At 42.9% G+C, this 16,056-nt stretch overlaps 1 protein-coding gene across 3 annotated transcripts in view; it reads right to left on the reverse strand.

The window, feature by feature from the left end:
• Positions 1-1,208: 1,208 nt before the first annotated feature.
• The window catches only part of SUSD6 (sushi domain containing 6), a 54,894-nt gene continuing 40,046 nt past the window's right edge, over positions 1,209-16,056 (reverse strand). For all 3 annotated transcript variants that reach the window (XM_033146839.1, XM_033146848.1, XM_033146855.1), the window contains exons 3-6: positions 10,020-10,217; positions 8,614-8,752; positions 4,722-5,146; positions 1,209-3,032 (exon numbers count right to left, since the gene is read on the reverse strand). In XM_033146839.1, the coding sequence (XP_033002730.1) occupies positions 3,007-3,032; positions 4,722-5,146; positions 8,614-8,752; positions 10,020-10,217 (788 nt within the window). In that variant the 3' untranslated portion in view covers positions 1,209-3,006. The remainder of the gene's footprint in view (positions 3,033-4,721; positions 5,147-8,613; positions 8,753-10,019; positions 10,218-16,056) is intronic.

The raw sequence follows: 16,056 nt of genomic DNA on the forward strand, positions 1-16,056 counted from the left end.
TTCTATTGTTAAACAAAAATGAAGAAACCAGATACTTTTCTTTGGGCTAGGTGTCACCCAAAATTCTGCCACTCTTTCACACTGTCCAAAACATTTAGCAAGAGTTCTGTCACTGCAACTCAAGATGATAGATATGGGCACAGCTAAATCCTTCTGCATAAATGGTGCTCTTTAATTGCTTGATATACCCTCCCCATGCAACAACGCCCCAAATATATCAGGCAGGGTAGTGTGTAGGGGCTTTCTTTTATAAACAGCAGAGGAATCTAAGCCACAGCCTGGCTGTGTTGGCTGGGGCTGATGGGAACTGTACTCCAAATCATCTGGAGGGCATCCAGTTAGTGAAGGCTGATCTAAACACCACATTGAAGAAGAGCAGCACTCTCTGAACAAGGTGAGAGAGCCTGCTCTACCACTGGGGGTCTCAAAGAGCAAGCCAGGAAAGCCTAAGGTTAGGGCCATATATGTATTCTGTGATAACAGTCAATATTGGGCATCAAGGCAATCCACATTTCTGTGGCTTGTATACATTATAAAAAGCAAACTAATTGCCATCCATTGGATTACTCTTGGGCAATTTAGTTTGCTTCTGCTAATCAGGATGAAGCATGAGGAACTATGCAGAGCCCTGAGACTTTATTCTCTCTTCTGCTTAATTTTAAACTGTTACGTTAGCATGTGTATATTGTTTTCCACAGCATTGTACATTTTGATTTTTTAAATTTCTAATTATTCTAATTATTTTTTCTTATGTTCTTTGAATTGTGGTTGCCAGTCCCTAGATATGCTGTGAACCAATCTGAGCAAAATCCTGTGAGAAAGCAGCATACAAATAAGCCGGTGATGAAAAGATGACGGTCTGATTTCAATCAGATACATCATCCACAGATTTGCAAGGCAATTTTCACAAAGGAGCTAAACAACTTTGAATTAAAGCTGCAACCTGTAATTATCTGAATGCTTGGGTCTATATTCAGTACCAAACTGTGTGCTTTTGTGTGGAATGTGCACAGTGTGCAATGCCCATCTGATGCTGGAGAACACGGATAGTGGCCCAGGGAATCGTGCTGCTTCTCATTCCATTTTTTTGGTGGTAGGCAGGTGGGGGGGGAGGCAAAGTGCTGCCTTTTGCCACAGCTGTCACCCACGTCAGTGCATTGTCATGAGGCAGTGAACGGGGTTGACCTCTGCCACTTCCATTTTTAAAAAAAGAATGGCCTTTCTACTTCCCTTGATATTTTAAAGCACACTGTGGTTCTGTGTGCTCACCCTGGTTTTAAGACGGGGGCAAGTGTGAGAACTGGCAACCAAGCCATTCCACTTTTGTTGTAGGAATCTTTAGGAAAGATCAAAGAACTGTTTGATTAAGGAAGGCTCACTGGAGAAAAATCTGGGAATTTATACTTCCAAGATGCCATCAAACTGCAATGCACTGACCACAGAGGGCTAGATAAACAAGAGCAATAAGTATATTTATATGGAAAGAGGTGGAGGTAAGCGAACATATTCCCTGCATAGAAAGAAGCAGTGTGCAATGGGAGTGGGTGGAGGAAGAAACTGGGGCGGGGGATCTTCCAAAAGGGTAAAGACAGCAGTATGGCTCTTTCCATTCTATTTTGTTTTAAGGCAGACTATTACTGTTATTCATTCAAGGCAAATAGGACATGCCAGATACAAAAAGCTAGGTACTTGCTAATGGTGATCCATATTCCAATGACTAGTTTCTAACAGAACCAGGAGGAAGACATAAGCAATGTAGGCTAAACACTAAAAGCCCTGGCATTGCTTTCGCAAGGATGGGACCCAACAACAGCAACAAAAATAAAGTGGTGAGGCCAAAATTGCTCTCTGATTAAAGTGGGTCAAAGTAAAGGCATAGGTGATGAACCCTACTCGGGGAACAGCAAAATGTGCACACACACCAATATCCTACAGTCATTCCACAGAAAACGAGCTCAACACACTCCAAGACGAAAGGCTTTGGATCAACTATGGTACAGCTGTCCTATTGCTGGCAGGCTGGCTGTTCTAGGAAGAGGGCAGTCATTTTCCATGTGGGCTTCTCAATGCAAGTGCTCTTAAATCTGGCCATAGATTGAATTGCTCTAAGCTGTTTGTCTCAATACAACCCTAGACTTCAGCTCACACCAAGTTTAGAGAATCACCCTTGATGAACAAAGGTAGAGGGGGGACAGTTTTGTTTTGTTTAAATGGAAACTTGCAGAGGTACAGACACTTCACCCCAGCAAGTGCTCACTTCCTCCCTCTCTTTGGGAAACAAAGAAAAGCAAGTAACAGCCTAAGCTTGCCATTAATGATCTTGCTTTTCTTTAAAACAAAAAGAAAAAAGAAAGGTCGACAAGTTGCAGGGGCCTTTAACATAGCCAACACTGCCCAAGTTAAAGTGCAGCTACGCTAAGTAGTCTATGTTGTTGAAAACTCTGAGGGCTGCAATATGTGTATGTCACTACAACTGGACTCTGACCCACTTCTTCTCACAGCCCATCCACAGGTGTTCTGACTTGCTTGCCTTCATAAGACAGTGAATAAATGGAAGGAAACTCTCTGCACCCAGCAAAGCAAGCTTGGTTGTTGTTTTTTTGGCCCTGCTTTCTGAGCAGAAATCCAGAAGCTAGTAAAGCCCACGAGAAGCTGCAACAAGCTAGTGTGAGAAGGAGCAAGGCACAAGTAAATAGCAGCTCTCCAGAGACCACACTCAAACATTTGGTGGGGAAGGGGAGAGGTATGAGGAGCTTAAGTCCACTGATGTCACTGAAGCCCCTCCTTAATGTGGATAAAATGTGGGGAGGAACGGCTGGCACCCTGTACACCCCACTGATGCATCGAGGAGGCATCCTGGCGGCATCCTTTGGATCTTCAGCTATGGGGTATGTGTCTGGAGGTATTCAGGGCACAGCGCATGAGGGTGGGGAAAGTCTGCGAGGAGTGCTCACCATCCCGGAAGAAGGAAAATGGAGAGAAAAGGCTAGACAAACGCAGCAAGCCTCATGCTTCTTTCAACAATGGAATATCTGGATTGGGAGAGAGGAAGAGAGAAAAAAGACAAGTTAAACAATCTTTTGTGTTTACGTTCCATATCTGAAATACCACACAGCACAGTCTTGATATAAGTCTCGGCTGTCCATAAAGCCTTTTCCGTTTATCAAGTTCTTATTTGACCATGTCAAGCTTCTATAAAAATGAGCCACCCTTTAAAACCCTTGTCAGTCATGCTTCTTCAAGGGCTTTCCCCTAGCAAAGCCCCAAAGTCTCTTAACTATTGAGGATTTTCTTGGGACGAGAGACTAAGGCTTACTGACTAAAGCTGCTTTCTTCAGCAGGTGTCAAAGGACTGCAAAATAATCACAGCAGAAAGGATCAACTTCCCTCTTCCCCTCCACACACAACATCCTGCACTTTCTGTCATCCACATTAAAATACAAAGTCCAGAGCTCAGCAGCTGGAACCAATTATGCACATTTAGAACACTTTACTAATTTGGTAGAGTTTATTCAGATTACAAGATAAGGATGTGCTTTTGTTGTTGTTCTTGGCTTGTTTCAAACGTGGACAATATTATTCGTGATGGGAAGCAAAAATTGGGTCTCATAGAAGGCTTTTTGGTGGGCACTAGTTTTTGAAAGTTACAAATAAATAAATGTTCTTATTTATACCCCACCCATCTGGCTTGGTTTTCCCAGCCACTCTGGGCAGCTCACAGCATACATCAGAACATACTAAAGCATCAAACATTAAAAACTTCCCGATACAGGGCTGCCTTCAGGTGTCTTCTAAAAGTCAGATAGTTGTTTATTTCCTTGACATCTGATGGGAGGGCATTCCACAGGGAGGGCGCCACTACCGAGAAGGCCCCTCTTGCCTGGTTCCCTGTAACCTCACTTCTCGCAGTGAAGAAACCAGCAGAAGACCCTCGGAGGAGGACCTCAGTGTCCGGGCTGAACGATGGGGAAGGAGACGCTCCTTCAGGTATACTGGGCTGAGGCTGTTTAGGGCTTTAAAGGTCAGCACCAACACTTTGAATTGTGCTTGGAAACACACTGGGAACCAATGAAGCACAGGCAGAGCAAGGTGGGTGCAGCCCACCTTGGGTGTCATCCCTGAGGGGGGGTGACATTGCTGCCCCCTTGGGATGCTTGTGGCGGGCGGCGCATCCCCCAGGATGCTCATCATGGGCAGCGCTCCCCTCAGACGCTTGCCCCACCCCCTCCGGGAGCATGCTGCTCCGGGGTGCCAGACCAGCTATCTCTGCCTCTGCAATGAAGATCCTTTAGGACCGGTGTTAAATGGTCCCAGCGGCCACTCCCAGTCACCAGTCTAGCTGCTGCAAGTTAGCAGCTATGATCCACTTCTTTCCATGCACAAAGAAAAGACTGTAATGTGCAGGGTTTCCCCCCCCCCCAGAATGTGCAGTACAATTGTGATTGCCAGCTTTTATGACCAATGAATAGCCACCATTGTAGATCCACACCAGAAGCAACATCATTACTCATTACTGAATGACTTATACCAGAACGTTGTTAGGGATTGTGTGTGCATGTTGGAGAAAGGGAGGAGAATCCTAGTACTTTTAATAAAGTATTTCTCCTTGTAAATGTTCCACTGTAAGGTGAAAGGCACTTTAGAAATACTAGGATGTATGAACTTTTAAAATTCCAATTAGCAGGAGTTTAGGTGAAAGACTTATTTTTCAGTTTGCTTACCATCAGTGTATTCCTCTGAGGAAGCAAGTGATAGAAGGCTTTGTACATCACTGCTTTCTGAGTCTGGAGCTTCTTTGTGCCCAGGTCTGCTACAAGATGCACCAGCAACCCAAGAGGAGGTGGTCGCCTGATGAACTAGAACAGCCTCCGAGTGGCGAGAGCTGCTAGCTTCACACAGTCCAGAGCGTCCAGGGATTTCATCCTCCCCAGCAAAGCAGTTGTGACCCACTTGGTCTGGTGGCTGCTGCATCTCCCTCACTCCACTTTGCCCAGCTCCCTCCGAAAGGACAATCTGTACCCGTGAATCCGAAGGAGGTATGCAGTTCCCAGCACTGCCATAGACAGCTTCTTCATAGGATGGCAGAGCCACCTGGACTCCATCCACCACGATGGAAACCTGGTCCCCAGAAACACCTTGATCACGCCTGCATTTGAATTTTAGAGAAAGAATCCACATTATGTTCTGTGATACCCAAAATACAAAAGCATTTATGCAATACTGTATCTGCAGAACTCCTAGATTCAGCTCTTCTTGACATGCTGTTTCATTACACTTTATACTTGAAATCAGCCAGCATAACTGGACTTTCACTGGCAATGGCAAGCAAGAAGCATGATTCCTGGCCTTGGAGGTGCAGGGGTGGGTGGTGGTAGGCAGGGTTCATCCCAGCAACTGTTTGGCAATCTAATCCCCATCCCAGTTCCAAGCCTGGGAGGAAAGGAGGGGACAATTTAGCAAGTGGAATGCTGGAGCAGGAAAAGGAAACAAGGGGCTTCCTAGCCAGTCATGGCACCCATGCGGCAGCCAGACTCCATGCTTCCCTTTTGGGTTGAAAAAGGAAATACTCTTAAGGTTTCTAAGCTCTTTACACCTCAGCCCTTACAAGCATGTAAGGTAGGCAATACGACCATCCATCTATGCATTGCAGATGGGCAGGGAAGAGACTAAGAAAAAATGTTAAGACCACCCTGTGTGTTCATGGTTGAACTGAGATTTGAACTTGGACACTCCCAGTTCATAACTCAGCACTGGGCAATACTAGCTCTGTAAGTTATACACTGGGGGGGGGGGACGACGAAGACTCTCACACATGAAATATTGGACACAAATGAATGCAGAAGCTACTGAAGAGTGTTGGGACATGGTGTGACGATACACCTCATCAGCAAACAGTATCATATGAGTGTTAAGCAACAGAAAGAAAACTGAGGTGAATTTATTAACTAACACCTTATACCATAACCCCATAATTAGGGCAAGGAGCCACAGCTCTGGAATCTGGAATCTGCGCCCTGATAAAAAAAAAGTATGGCATTTAACATTTAAGTATGGTATTGCAATATTGCTGGGCTTCTGTGGAACAGCTCTCTGCCTCTGAAGCCAGAGAAATGGTCTACACAGCAGCAGTCTGTCAGGAGGATTAACTGCTTGATGAGACTCCTCAACCAGGAATGCTTCAGCACTGAACCCTATATCCAGGTTAAGAACAGCTGGACTGACCGGGAATATTGTGACTAGGAACAGCATGTGTCAGACCATAGCAGGAGGGAAAATTCTCATCATTTTCAGTGAACTGTCTGGGCTTCCTCCCACCACGTGGGTGTTTGTTTGTTTTGACAAACTCTCATCAAAGCTCCAGAACTGAGTAAGATTTCGAATGTCCAATTCAAGCAAGGGCTTCAACTTCTGAGACAATGGAATTGATAGCTATCCCAAGCAATGTCAGAATTCCTAGTAGAAAACCAAAATCTAAAGAATTAGAGGTGGCTCTTTACTTGAGGCAGATGGAGCTGCACCCTTCTTGCACCCACCAGCCAAAGCACACTCTTTCCCTGCTCTCCACCACTTATAACACACTTTTTAATTGCCCCCAATGAGTCACATGGCCTGGCTTCAGCAGCAGTTTCCTCCCTTGTTCTGGCCAGCCAAGGGAAATGTGCATGCATCTCTTCCTTCTTACTGTGGCTTCTGTTCTTGCCCCCATAACTGAGCTTCAGTAGCAGCAGCCCATTTTTCTGAGGTTTTTTTAAATGCGTAACGAGGTGGTCTAGTGTGTATTGGTGGTGGTTAATAGAGAAACAGCTAACATCACCACTCTCCCTACTGTGAAATAGGCTTTTGCTGAGTTTTACAACTGTGAAATGGACAAATATTATTGGTCTTTGTTCGCCCGCCCCCTAAAATGGGTGTTCCATTTCACAGCTGCTGCTGCAAAGAACAGCACACCTTAAAGAAGAATGCACAAATGTTTTCTTCTTTTGGGGGGAAGGGGAGTGTCCATTATCCTAGAGAGTGGTATAGGAAAGACAACATGTCTATATGGTTTGAGACTAAGCTTCAGATCTGTTTCCATGCAAAATTGGAGAGTGTAAAAGCAGAACAGCAGACAGGGCTGCCGCGGAAATTAGCCATGAAGCAACAAAGCAGTGCCTGTTACTGTGGGCCTACATACATTGCAAAAGAGCACCACAGATGTTTCTGGTGCTCTCCTCAATGAATAATTTCTGTGTTGTGTGATTGCTGCCCTGAGTTCATTATCTTGTTAAGAGGCAGACTTTCTCTCCCCAACCACCAAGCCTCCTACTACTTCAGATACTGGGCTTAGAAAGGAAAATTATGCCTCATTCTGCATCTGAGAAGCTCGCTGTTTGCTCCAATATAAAAACTAGAAAGATGGAAAGTCCCTTCTATCTCTCAAAAGAACATGCCTTTTTTCCACCTCGCTGCAAAATATGCTCTGTGTGAATAAGCCTGGTTCAGTTGGTTAGAGCATGGTGCTGATAATGTCAAAGTTGCAAGTTCAATCCCTGTATGGGGCAGCTGCATATTCCTGCATTGTAGGGGGCTGGACTAGATGATCCTCAGAGTCCCTTCTGACTCTACAATTCTATATGACCCAGAACCCACATACTAATGCCTGTATTACAGCAATAGCTACTTAAATGCTGCCACTTAACAGCCTCTGCAGCAGAGACTTGGAAGGCTAACTAAGCCTCTATATACTAAGCCCTCCCCTATCCCTCTAAGTGAAGACCAAAGCAAAGCTTTCACTGAGCAAGTGCATTGCCACCATCAGGTGAGCATGAGCAGCCCCCAACCTTCGAACTATGGTGGTGGGCAAGTATTCTGGTAGTTGCACTGCAATCCGTCCCCACAGCTCCAAAAGTGGGAGGCTGGATAGGGGTTGTTTAGCTACTGTGTTACTGTTAGTGCCAAGAGCACCTCAGCTGCACAAAGGTCAAGTCTGCAAGCCCCCCACTCTCCTTTTTCCTGCAGGTAAGGGTGAGAAGGCTCTTTGGGCCATGCAGTGGCCAAACCAGCAAGAGAAATTGTAGGATCTTGGCAGCCACAGCTTTTAGCAGGCTGTTTTGGACCCCTGCCAAAATTCATCAGTAAAAGCTGTGCCTAAGGAATGCTTCCCAAGGAACTACCAAGGCTGAATCTTCTCTACAGATGATGAGACTGCAGTCATTAGAGGCCTGCACAACTTGAGAACCAGCAAGCCCAATGCAGTCTTCACAGCCTCCACCCCCCCTTTTTACAATCCCCTGGAGGCAATAAGAACAAGAGGCTTATCAAGCCTTTGCAGGTAGCAACATGGAGCTGCTAGACTGCATTAAGCTTAGTGATCAGTCTTAGTTGTGCAGACTTGCAGCAGGATCAGCAGCCTGATAGCAACTTTTTGCCAAAGAATGTAGACACTCTGCCTACTAGAACTCAACCTAGAGAAGAAATCCACAAGAGTGAAAATAACAGCAAAAGAATAAGCATGGTTGTAGGCAGGACAACAGCAGCAGCAAGAGAGACACAATTTCTCTTCTCTAAGAATCTGCATGCACAAACACCTGTCCTCTAGTTACAGGTCATCTCCACCAACTCCCAGAAGCTTACCTGCTGTGATGAAAGGACTTCAGCTTTGGCTGCAGCAAAACAAACAACACAACTAAGAGGAGGATGAGAGCTACAGAGCTTGCTGTGGAAGCCACTATGGACAGGGTGGGCACTCCGACACTTGGAGGTGAACCTTTATCTGTAGAGCAAAAGAAAAAGTTGTTTTTTAATGGTTTCTTCTTAGGAAGCAGCTGTTTCCCATCACCAAATAAGAGTCCTAATAAACTGGGCTAGGAGAGAAAGTAGGATTATAAGGATGCTCTGGTCTTCACAAGGCCAGGTTTTTCCTAAAATCAGTACCATGTGGAATTGTCCTGGGGAGAGACCTGTCCCAAATAAATTCATTGGGTTGTCAAGTGACACATACTCCAACACAATTCCCAAGCAACCTTAACCATTTGACAGCCAGGGCCCCTTTCAAGTGTTGAGGCTATTTGGTTACATGAATGCAAGCTAACCCTACAAGCTAGCACACACACACACCTACCTCTCATATGAATTGCATTTTATATCAAGGGAACAAGGAGTTGAAATTTTCTCCTTATTTATGTCTGGATGACTAAGTCAACATCTCATCGAGCATATTGGTGAACTGTGGGACTGCTGCATCTTATCTGTTTAATAGCCTGTCTTCCTGTCATGGGGAAAGCACCAATCCTTCCTCCACTCACCCCAACAATCTTTAAAAACATGCATGCTTTTGAGCACATCATCCAGCTTGCAGGGAATTTCTCCTTTCCACAACATTTTATTCAATTACACACACTCCTCTCTCCCTCTGCTCCAATACCTCATGGTCAATTAAATGACAAACATTTTCCTGCAGACTTCTTGGCTTTCTGTCATGGGAAAGGAATTCCTATCCAACTGGTAAAAATCTTGCAAGACACAACTGTCAAGTTACTTTGGGAGAGTTCTTTTATTTTTGAGACAGCCAGGACTAGGCAGAGAGAACATTCTGTGCTGCAGCAGGGTACAATCAAGCAGTATCCAAATTAGACCCCTCTCCCTCAACTTGACCAGGTTCGCTGAAGCTAATGGGATTTGAAATCAAACAACCTCCACAGGGCTGCTCTTAAACCATAAACTTGCTATTTTAAAAGAAGATCAAGGGAAATCATTCAGAGTTATGCATGAAACCTTTTTACCAACCAAAACTGGTGTTTGAGAATGTCGTGAATTTGGGTGGGAATGGGCTAGAGATTTTTGGCAGAATTGTCTCTCACACGGCGACTTACACTTCAGGAAAGACATGATTACAAGTTTGCAGTGGCAATGTGCCCTTAGATAATAAGGTTAACCCAATGCATTTTCTGAGGTCTAGACAGGCACTGATTTATGTGCTAGTACTTGAAAGGCATTCAACAAAATGAGAGAGAGTATATTCACAGTGAAGCATTACTGACCTTGGCTGAGCCTACAGGTAACTTCCATGTCTGGGTTCCACTTTCCATTCTTGCAAGTCAAATATTTGTAGTCTCCCTTCAGCAGATAGCCTTCCTCACATAAATACTCTATGACACTGTCAGATGTCAATGGCTCTTTGCAGGGGGACGGGTGGCATATGTAGCCTCCATTCTCAGGTTCGGGTGGCTGTGGACAGACTGAAAAGGGAGGGGAAAGAGCAGTTATGATAACAAACTGAACAAGGAGAGCAAGAAAAGCAGCAGGAAACAACAGGAAATAAACTGGATGCCCTCCCTCTACCAGCTTAATTCTTATAAGTGCTATTGAGACATATAACACAAAGATTTTCTGAATTTCAACTGTTAATGAAAAATGCTGCATAATAGTGTCCATTTTTCGCTCTTGGCAGGCGAGAGGAACACATGCAATGGATGATGACTGAGCACCTCAACCCCCCCACTAGCACTCTGCCGCTGCGACAGGCACCATATTCTGTTGCTTCTAGGTTGGCAGCTGAAAAGCTAGGCAGCATCCCTAAAAGTTCTTCAGTTGCTTCTGATCATCACTTCCATAATCTCAACCTATTTTAATTCCAACATGAGGGGAGAAAGATTCTGTGTTGGCCAGCAGGTAATGGCTTTTTCCACCTGCCTTGCCTCACCCCCCCCCAACCGCAGAAACCTTCATAAGGGAACTTTTTCCAGAAGAAGAACTGTGGGGAGAGGGGGAGGGGAGAGAGAAAGAGACCCTGTCTGCTATCAGGGGGAGGTTGGTTTCACCTGTGCTACCCCACCTTCAGCCCAAGTGAGTTGCTGCCACGGGTATTATGAGTCTGTGTATTTTAATGAGCTGTAAAGAGTGAAAGAATATGAGTCATGGGGGTGTGAAGAGTGTATGTATGAACTTAATGTTGTTTATTTTGTTTTATGTATTATAAATGTTGTATTGTTTTGCTAGTAATATAATATGCCTTTTGCTTTAATCGTGATTTTTAGCTTATTTTTAGTTGTTGCTTTGCTAACAGTGTTTTACAAATTGTAACTGTTTCACTGATGATTTGTTAATTATCCTATACTATGTATGCTGCATTTGTGATGTTCTATTATGTTCTTTTGACTTCAGCCCCAAAAGTGCACTCCTCCATTGCCTCCCGAGACAGATGGATGCCAACAACAACAAATTATGTACTATTTGTGATGTTCTATTATGTTCCGTCATGTTATTTTTATTTATTGTTTGCAAATAGTTTTGGGATTTGTTTGAATGAAAAGCGGCATAGAGATATAATAAATCAAATCAAATCATTTGTTCCAATTACAACTTTTCAGTTTAAGGACTGGGGAAAACAATTTAACTTAGAAAAGCACTAGAATAAGAACAAAAAAGCCTGCTGGATCAGGCCAATGGCCCATCTAGTCCAGCTTCCTGTTCTCAGTGGTCAACCAGATACCTGTGGGAAACCCGCAAGCAGGAGCCAAACAAGAGCTTCCTGTGGCTTCCAGCAACTGGTATTCAGAAGCACTGATGATTCTGACTATGGATAATCTATTCACACAATTGCACTACTGATGACTTTCAGTGGGGGGGGGGAGAGACTAGGTCTATAAAAACATGCAATAATGATTCATGAATAGATTACTTTATGAGTGTCAGATCTTTCACTTTTCCAGAAGTGCAGATACAACAGCCTCAAATACCGGTAAATAAAAGATGCATGCACTAGTCTTCTGTCTAGGCTTTCCTTGCTATTTCCCTTGTAAATGTGCTCATCAAGGTAACTTGGTACTGGGGTGTAGAAAATAGATGGTGCCACTCTGTGTTCAAAACCATCTGTTATAAATTAGTGAACTCTCATTTTATTTCCCACAATATGTAAAACGTTAGCTGAAGCTGAAGTTCAGCACAGGAATGCAAGTTCAACAGCCCAAACCTTGAACAACATGGACTTTTTCTGACTAGACATCTTCATTTTTCGTCTTTGTAGTGTTGAAGATCAGGCATCTTCAGCATGAGAGCAGATGGTTATGTCAAGAGAAGGGCAAGTTCCAGAATGAGCGTCTCACAAAATCTGCCACAATAGTTGGGAGTTGCAGCTGACATCAAGCTCAGACTATGTTAATGGCTGTTCAAAAACCTCTCTCTATATCACATAAGATGTAATGTATAATGCAATAGGCACACAGTGCAAGATTTTTAAAATGAACATTTTGGTGTACTTCATACTCCCATCTAATAGTTTATTTTACTATGAACTTTACTGAATTCATATCAGAAAAACTTGAACGTTTGTTGCTCCTGGTTTCTTCATATCAAATCATTATTGGGAAATTACTGTTTCCCTGTCAAGCCTGTATTTTGAAGAAGAGTATACTTTTGTACGCTAATGTTGATAAATGAGAGCACGCTCAAGAGAAGGGATTTCTGTGTAATCATAGCTGTGCATTTATGTAATTAGACACAAACACTTATACAGTGTAAAATATGCCCAGTCATTTCAGACTTCACCAAAGCTTTTTAATAAAAGATCCCCAAAAGAGAAATAAAGACTAATTACAGTCTTATACCAATGCAGTCACCAGCTGGTGATTCACAAGCAGCAGAGTTGAATTCTTAATTAACATGCGGCAACACTACAAATACCGCATCCTCATTAACCCTCTACCATGATTAGCAAACCAGGGAGGAAACCTGCCAGAGTACAGCTTTCTATTAAAAATATCGGGTGGACTTTAATGCCGTGCCATGACAAACGCTCCATCCACACAAGCATTTCCGCTTCCCAGATGGAATGACCCCCCACCCTCCCCCTTCTGCACGCTGTTCTGGGGGTTCTCTGGACACCTCCGCAAGCCAATTTTGAGGGTTCATGCTGATGGGACTCATTTCGTTAATCCTGCCCTATGTCGTGTAGCGTGCTCTAACTTTGCAGTTAAAACCATCTCATCAGTAGGCCATGTTCCTAAGAACACTTGAGAAATTTAATGAGTCAAATAATGGTTTATCAAGTCTTAGCTGATGATTATGGAATGTAGTAACTATTTGTATCCCATAAGCTGCCTTAATTTGGTTTCTGTGTTAATAAAAAATTGGGCTTTAAAAATATTACACACCAGCAAAAGCATTACTTATGAACCAGATTTAGAGTGTGTTTGCTTATGTTGACAGACCTTCAAAAACACACATATCCCATAGTTTTCCAGACATTTCACTGGGGAAAAGGTGTACTTTATTCTTGTGACACTAAACATGTCAAATCTATATTCTAATTTGTAATTTATTCGTAACAAAAACAGCAACAAATGTAACAGGGGAAAATTGCAAAAAAAAGAAAATCCATTCCCAGGGTTAGTATAATTCATTACAGCATTCCAGAAGCAAGCAAACAAAGGCCTTTTATCATTTATCTGCTTTCCTTCAACAGAAACAACAACAACAACAACAAACCAACATTGTATGCAGTCTGTATACTAAGTGTCTGCTGGCTCTCCAAGTACTTCTGTCACAATTAATACATTTGTGTCCACTAATAGGACACCTAAAAGCTTCAGTGTTCCAAGTCAATCACAAGCTGAAAAGTCACTAGCAGATAGTATGAAGGCTTCAATTTCAATCACCCACAAGGCGAGATAAGCATCACTAAAATAGAACTCTAACCAGAAGTGATAGGTAGCCAAATGTTTTAATGGGTCTCTTAATAAGGCAAACAACGACTAGAGCTACTGAAGGGGTCATGAAGCAAGTTGGAGTGGATATCACAACCTCTGAAACCGAAGACTCAGAAGTGAGAGATTTAAATGTTGATGATTACAATGAAGTTGTGATCTAATAAATCGATGAGGTAGCAGAAGGAGAATAAGCTCAGTGGAGAAGCTGGAGGAGATACGGAATTTCTCCATGGAGACAGCTGGAAGAACAGAATGAAGTGATGAGTCACAGGTGGAACCCCAATAGACATGGGATCCCTCAGACAGAGAAGTGAATAAAGGGTGCACACCCTGAAATATTATGTCAAATAGCTTCCAAAGCACATTTGCACATTAATAGATGGGAACTGTTGCACCTGAGGTTCCCTAGCTTTCTCTGTAAGCCTTGGGCAACATTTGCAGGTCTCAACAACCCCCACGAAGACAAATGAGGCCATGATTATGACAGTCATATTCAGGGGTTTTGCTGCAACAGTACAGCGTAACAATTCTCGAAAAGTGCTCTACTCACCAAAATAGAGTGAAAGTACAAATATGAAAGTTCTCAGGTGGAAAACCCCTCAGAGAGTTCTTAAAGAGAGGCCCCTTCCTGGTCCCGCTAGATGCCAGTCAGAAAGAAACTGAATAAAATAGCACTGGTTCGACCTTCTTGCCCCTCGTGTTGGAAGCCAACCAAACCTGGGGATGGGGTTCAAAAATTTCCCAAATGCTCTATGGCTGGATGCAGGTACATCCCCAATAACAGACTGCACAGAATCCCCCAACCGCCTTCCACTTCGAAATCATTTTAAGGTATATTACCAATTTATGCAACACTAACATCAGTATATCTTCCTCAAAATCTGTGATTTCCCCCTGAAACCTGTCCCCAAAGTGAGCTAAGCCACTGAACAAAAAGACAAAGCATATTGTGTTCCAATTCTCAAGATGACACAAGAAACGAACTTTACGAAACCAGATCAATGCTGATACACTGTAGAAATGGAAGGTTTATACAACCTTTGTGTAACTTCTGACATTTATGAGTAATGGTTATACTGAAGTTTTAGTCTTGACAGAGCTTTGAGTGGATTCCCTATGATGCAAAGCACTGCTGAACTCACAGATCCATCACATTAAATCATAGTTTCCCCAATCAATAGAAATTTGTCTCAGAGCATTCTTGTTTAAGATTCAGTGAACTTCTTCACACTTTATTTTATGCTGCTCTTTGCAGGCATAAGAACTGGATGCTTTTCTAACTTAAATCATAGCTCAGATTCTCAGGATTCCACAGGGGCATTTTTAGATCGTATTTATTCATTAAGGGATCCCCATAGACTCTTGGCACAATAGAAACACAGAGGTTTTCAAGGTTCATGTCCCGATATGACTCCTATGAACTCCAGAGTTTAACCTTTTCCATTACATGACGAAACATGCCAAAATTGCTGCATCTTGCAATATAACAGTATACACAACCTGGTAGATCACCTCGCACACACTGAACTCTAAAAAGTGTAAATTGTTTAAAACTACCATTTGAGAACAAAAGCCAAGATCAGAAGCCATGGCTTGATTGATCCTGGTTTGCTCTGACAAGCCATAAACATCCATAGTAATCCATCTTCTCCAATGGAAAAAATTCTTGAACATTAGGTTTTCAGAGTTCATTTGACCATGTTTAAATCTCTTTGGTTTATTAAACAGATGCAGTTCATATTTCATCCTCTCTCTACATCCACAAGAGCTATAGAAAATTGCTTTAAAATGAAAAGTACATTTGACTATGTGTGGTTCTCTGTGCTAGTCATTTAGGCTTCTAAAAAATCAATGCCACATGAAAGTTTAGTCAAACCTACATGAATCATGTAGATCACAGGAAATAGAAGCTCTACCATTCTTTGTACATACATGTGTACAACATATGTACATTAGCCTTACAAATTGCACACCTCTCAGAACCTACTTTTCTGACCCTCCATGTGTCAGAGCACAGGATATACACAATTAAACCAACCCATTTGAAAAAACCAGAGCACAACAGAGTGACTCAGATTCACTGGTATGACTCTGGAGAAGTTTCTTTGTAAGTGTTGGAAATAATGCTATGGTCTGCTGTGCACTGGAGCTCAGATATTTTGGAAAGGTGGTTTAAGTCAGTCCAAACTGAAAGCAGTCTCGGGTTTATTATAGTATCCTTAGTAGTCTTTGAATGGAAAAACCCAACAATCTGATCAAGTTTTTAGATAACATGGAATATGCAAATAAATCTTAACATAAATGTACATCTGGAATTTGTCTGAACGCAAGATAAATGCAAGCCAATCTAGGGGAGCACAGTTTGTTACTC

Source organism: Lacerta agilis, chromosome 1 (genome assembly GCF_009819535.1).
Source record: "Lacerta agilis isolate rLacAgi1 chromosome 1, rLacAgi1.pri, whole genome shotgun sequence".
Classification (NCBI taxonomy): domain Eukaryota; kingdom Metazoa; phylum Chordata; class Lepidosauria; order Squamata; family Lacertidae; genus Lacerta; species Lacerta agilis.